This window comes from Nicotiana tabacum, chromosome 9 (assembly GCF_000715075.1).
Source record: "Nicotiana tabacum cultivar K326 chromosome 9, ASM71507v2, whole genome shotgun sequence".
NCBI lineage: Eukaryota > Viridiplantae > Streptophyta > Magnoliopsida > Solanales > Solanaceae > Nicotiana > Nicotiana tabacum.
Genome location: NC_134088.1, coordinates 115,164,311 through 115,169,628, shown reverse-complemented (window position 1 = coordinate 115,169,628; position 5,318 = coordinate 115,164,311). Strand labels below are relative to the sequence as shown.

Sequence of the window (5,318 nt, the reverse complement as noted above, 5' to 3'; positions counted from 1 at the left end):
GCTGTGATAATAGTTGAAATGGAAACTGCAGATGGTGTGAGTTTCTATTTTCGTAGATGCTTCAAGTATGGGTGTTAGTTACCTAGTTTTGATGTTTCTTGTTTGTGCGTCTTTGAGAAATTGGCTTCTCAGAGAAACATCGATTGACTAAAATAAACTGAGTCCATTCCCACCCAAACACAATGCTTTAATTCATTTGCTTTTCTTTGTAAGCACCTTCATTAATCCAAAATTACTTCAATAATCACATAATGGAAAAGCCCTACCCTAGCAACAAATCAACCACGCTTTCTACAAGTAAGCAAGATCCAGGTAGTCATCATAAAAGTTGTATTTGCGTACACATAAGATTCAGAAACAGCTAGGTTACAAATATCCTTGAGAGCTAATGGAAAGGTGTTAGCAACAAATTTGCCTTCTCAAATAATAGTCAACCTATCTTTCAATTCACACGTTAAATCTCAAAAGAATGACCAATAAAGATATTACAATCCCCAACGATATTGCCTTCAACTTAAGCTTTTCTTGGTTGTTTAGAGCTCAGCAAGCGCAGCTGCACCTGTAATATCATACCAATTTTACGAACCACAGCAAGCAGATTTCTGGGCAGTTTGACTAGCTCCAGCTCCTGCATCTGGTTGATTAATCTTGAGCGTCGAAGGCTGCAACGTCAACTAATGAGTTCAATACTTGGAAAGAAAAATATAAAGGATATCTGTTTCTCGTCTTTGTTCCTTAAGAATTTACCAAACTAGTTAAGTTATTCACCTCAGCCTTCGAGTCTGTGTCTGCTAGCCTTTGCTTTATATCTCTTGCTATTGAGAAGAAAACTTGTTCCACGTTAAGATTTGTCTTTGCACTCTGCAATGAAACAGTAAAGACTTAGTACAGGCGAACTTACCAGCATTTCTTTCTAGGTTGTCGAACCATACTTACAGTTTCAAAAAACTTAATCCCATACTCATCTGCAAGTGCTTGTCCCTTTGAAGTAGGAACAGCCTACAAAAAGGTTCATTTTGACCAAATATTAGATCTTCATTGAAACACAAACCACCAAATTACGTCTATTTCTATCCACTTCTCTCTTCTTCTTTCCTAATTTGGGGATATTGTGTCTTGCCACAGGAAAAATTATAGATAAAGAATCAGCCCAAACGAGAACCTACCCTCTTGCTTTCATCCATGTCGGCCTTGTTCCCTACAAGTATTTTGTTGACATTGTCTGAGGCATGCTGCTCAATGTTACGAATCCAGTTCCTAATGTCTGCAGATAGGATCAAACAGTCACAACCCATCCAAAAGGAGGAAAAAGAGAAGTAAAGAAAGGAAAAGAAGGGACTTTTTTAGTCAGGGACTGGGGATAATGCAGAAAACAATTAAAGATATGGACTGACACAGCAATTATAAGAGCTTTAATGCAGAAAACAGATCAAGATATGGAATAATGTAGCAGATTCACCAAAGTTGTAAAAGAGGTTGAAGTTCACATATGAACTACATCTCAGATTATAGGAGTATCAGGACAAAGAACCTTACTGTTAAAGGAGGATTCGTCAGTAACATCATACACCAACAATATACCCATGGCTCCACGATAGTAAGCTGGAAAAATTTGTAATCAGAAAAAGAAGCAATAAGTTCACAGGTAAATAAAACGCAGGGATCTACTAAAGAAGATCATATTTCCATTGTAATACGAAGAGCAACTTATTAATGAAGATGAGAAATAGGTATAAGGACAAGCATTCACAAGCTTAATTCAACTTTGCAAAATAATACGATACAGAAGATCAATTGTAATCGACTCTCTTCTTAGGGGCCCAAGAGATAAAGTCACATGGAAATATAGGGAGGAAACAAAAGGGGGAGAAAAACATCACAAGACCGAATGCAAAGAAGGTTCAATTAAGTAAACAAAAACGGAGAGAACTTATCCCAGTTATGACGACCTTTTATACCAGAATCCTTTAATAACCTTGATGAAACAACAGAAGAACTTTTATCAATAAACAACCATAACAACATACCAGTAGTGATAGTCCGAAACCGTTCCTGACCAGCTGTATCCCATATCTGAAGCTTGATCCTTTTTCCATCAAGCTCAATGGTCCGAATTTTAAAGTCAATTCTGACAAGAATAAAATAGATATAAGCATTGAGAAGCAACTGTACACAGAAGTGTAACCAGGTATATAATTCTCAGGAGAGTTCGGAAGCAATTACCACAGAAGTGTAACTATGAGAGAGAACTCACCCAATGGTTGTGATAAAGCTTGTGGTGAAGGAACCATCAGAGAAACGTAAAAGAAGGCAACTCTTACCAACACCTGCAGCGTGCACATAGAAACAATTGGTCATAAAAAATCCACTATCATTTTTTTAAAGTGATGCAAATACATTACATAACCTCCAGGTACAATGAAGAAGATGCAGAATAAGAAGCTCAGAACTTCCAGAGAAAAGGAGACCAAAATAAGTTTGCAGATCTCACCTAGCTTTAAGAGATACGCTAAAGAAAAGGAGAAAAATACCATACAGAAGATCCTACCTAATACACTAAAGAGGAGGTAATATGGAAGTTTCCATGCTACCTAAACTTTAGGCAAAAACAGTCATCATGGTAACCTCCACCTTGCAAACCACCGGTAAAGCAGAAAAAATAGAAATTGTATGGACCAAGGCTAAAACCCAAAAAGGTGAATAAAGGACTCTTTTTCTTTCTTTTTTTACTTTCTCAAAAAAGGACTTTTTTTTCCTATTGGAGAGGAGAGAATAAAGGAACCCCCCTTATCACAAAGGAACCGGGGAAAATATTCATCTACTCCTAATGAGCACAGAACAAATAGAACATGCAACCGAACAAATTTGGTCACAGTATTCTGTCGTTCTTCAGAATCATGTTCACCAATATAAAATCTGAAACTCATATTTAGTGGTTACTATATGGATACAATAGAGAAAGCAATATGGTAATGTCTGATACTTTTTCAGAATACATTTGCTGGTGACACAGATTATCTCTGAGCAATTGAGCTAATCAGAATTCGTTGAGAATCTTAGTAAATAGCAAGATTACATCTCCTTGAGCTCAAAGGCCCACATATCAGATTTTGACGCATCCAGATGCTGCTACTGGTCCTATGATTGACCCCAAAACAACCATATGGCTAGCATTATCAAAATGATTGCAACCAACTTAAGCTGACAAGTATAAGCAGTGACAAGATACGCAGACAATGCCACGTTCTCTCCATTAATCAAAGAAACAGTAACTGATGACAAATGTTCTTCCTGCTTTTATTATGCATGCTGCCTACATGCCTAAGAATAATCCTCCTCAGAGACATCATTAAGCTGTTTATAGAGTTATTTCACAACTTTGGTCTGGGGCGGAGCTCGTGAGCGAGTTACGGGTTCATTAACTTTGGTTCAAACCCTGTATTTATTTTACAAAATTCATTAAATATGTATAACTTATTAATTTAGAAACCAGCAACTTTAATTCGAAACCATAAGCTTCAAACCCTGGCTCCGCCTCTTGACTTTGCTGCAAGAAAAGCCTAGATAAAGACAAAACTTGCTGCGTAAAACAAGCCATAGATATCTACGTCGCTATAAATCATAGGTAGATTTGGAAATACAAAGTTAAACTGTTTACAAATATAAAAAGCATTAATTTTTTTGCCGACAGACTAAAAAGTAAGGGTGTCACGTAAATTCGAACGGAATATTTTAAATCCCAATCATGTTACAGGGGCAAATATAACAAACTTGCTAGCTAATTAACATGCAAAGTCATTAAATGAACCAAATCTAGACAAATCAAAAAAATCTGTACACGTCAAAACCAAATCGTAAAAAAAAATACATTTTCTGAGCAGAGGCTAGATCCGCACAGAAGTCAACTAACGGATCCTAAAAATGCAGCCACAGATCCGACAATTTTAGAACTTCCAAATCTAATGCTAATATCCAAAAAAAAAAAAAAAAAATTAAAAACACAAAATTTGTGATCTGTGAAAAAGGATTAGAAAGGAAAATGAGGAAAATGTGTTAGATTACTGACCACTATCCCCGATCAAAAGAAGCTTTATGAGGTAATCATAGTCCGCTCTAGCCCTTGCCGGTGGTGCGGCCATTGAACAATCAATTCGTATATGATATTACACACACACACCCCTCTGGAATCACAGAAAATGATCAAATTAATAACACAAAAACTCAATTACTTAGCAACAAAAAGCAGATCAAAATCTACGGAATGAATCTAATGATTTTTCACAGAGAGATAGAGAGGGGGTTACCAATTGGCTATTCTGCGCACTTTGTGCTGCGTGCGCTAAGCAAATTGTTCGAAACGAAGAGAGTTTGGGGCGGGTGATCACGCGCTTTATGTAGAGAATGGAAAAGTTTAACGTGGTGCGTTTTGATTGGATATGAGGAAAGGTCTATTAAACGACAAGAAATGTGTGCGTTGTGTGTTTGAGCTGGAATTTGTAAAATGGGGATGGAGTTTTTAAAGGTTCAAATCTACAAAGATGTGAGCATTGATTGGAGCAACGAGAGGTACAACTGTTAACATAGTTTAGCAACGATACAAAGAATAGTCGGTTGCATCGAATACATAACCACATGATTAGCTTTTTAGACAATTGGTTTTAAATTGGAATATTCTTCTTAAATTACCTGTCCTTTTTATCCTTATTTTTCTTTTCTGATTTCTCCCGAGATAAAGTTATTTTTGTGCCGAAGCATGAAAGTAGTAATTAATACTTATATTAGAGTAGTTTGTCACTTCGTTTACATCATAACCTTTGGAGTACGGTCCTTACCCCAATCCTGCATAAGCATGGGTGTGCACCGAACTATCCTTTTTTTTTAATCGGTGATCGGTATTTTAATTATGGTTCGACTAATTCAGATTCGTGTCGCAGAAAAATCCATTAAATAGGGAAGCATTTGTCGTTATTTTCTTATTCTTAGTGCTCGAACCAGAAAACTCTATTTTAAAAAAATATTATCTATTTCACCACGACCCTTATCGCAATGATAGTTGCTTTGTGCTTGACAAGAATTTTAAAAACTAAAGTGCTTAATTTTTTGGAAAAAAAAAATGTTTAGTTTTTGTTTTAAAGATCATATGGTGTTTGGAAAAGGTTTTTAAAAGTACTTTTAAATAATTGAATAATATCATTTATGCTGCGGAGAAGCTAAAGAAACTAGCTTCTCTTTAGTAGCAAAAATAGAAGCTGATTTTAATTATTTTTCTGGACAAAATTATGCTTACCAAAGATTCACCTAACTATCCCCAGAGTACA

At 36.0% G+C, this 5,318-nt stretch overlaps 1 protein-coding gene across 1 annotated transcript; it reads right to left on the bottom strand.

Annotated features, from left to right (window-relative positions):
• Window positions 1-295: 295 nt before the first annotated feature.
• LOC107827065 (ras-related protein RABE1a-like) lies at window positions 296-4,484 on the bottom strand. Its single transcript, XM_016654130.2, has 9 exons — window positions 4,305-4,484; window positions 4,067-4,181; window positions 2,255-2,327; window positions 2,028-2,128; window positions 1,537-1,602; window positions 1,167-1,264; window positions 937-999; window positions 769-861; window positions 296-662 (listed from the first exon to the last, which is right to left on the bottom strand). The coding sequence occupies exons 2-9, from the start codon at window positions 4,137-4,139 to the stop codon at window positions 579-581; spliced, it is 651 nt and encodes a 216-aa protein (XP_016509616.1). The 5' UTR covers window positions 4,140-4,181; window positions 4,305-4,484; the 3' UTR covers window positions 296-578.
• Between the last annotated feature and the right edge of the window lie 834 nt (window positions 4,485-5,318).

Coding starts and splice junctions, on each gene's coding strand:
- LOC107827065 (XM_016654130.2), bottom strand. CDS start 4,139: ATGGCCGCACCACCGGCAAGGGCTAGAGCGGACTATGATTACCTCATA. Junction 1,603..2,027: donor GTTTCGGACTATCACTACTG/GTATGTTGTTAT, acceptor AAATTTTTCCAG/CTTACTATCGTGGAGCCATG. Junction 1,265..1,536: donor TGACGAATCCTCCTTTAACA/GTAAGGTTCTTT, acceptor TCCTATCTGCAG/ACATTAGGAACTGGATTCGT.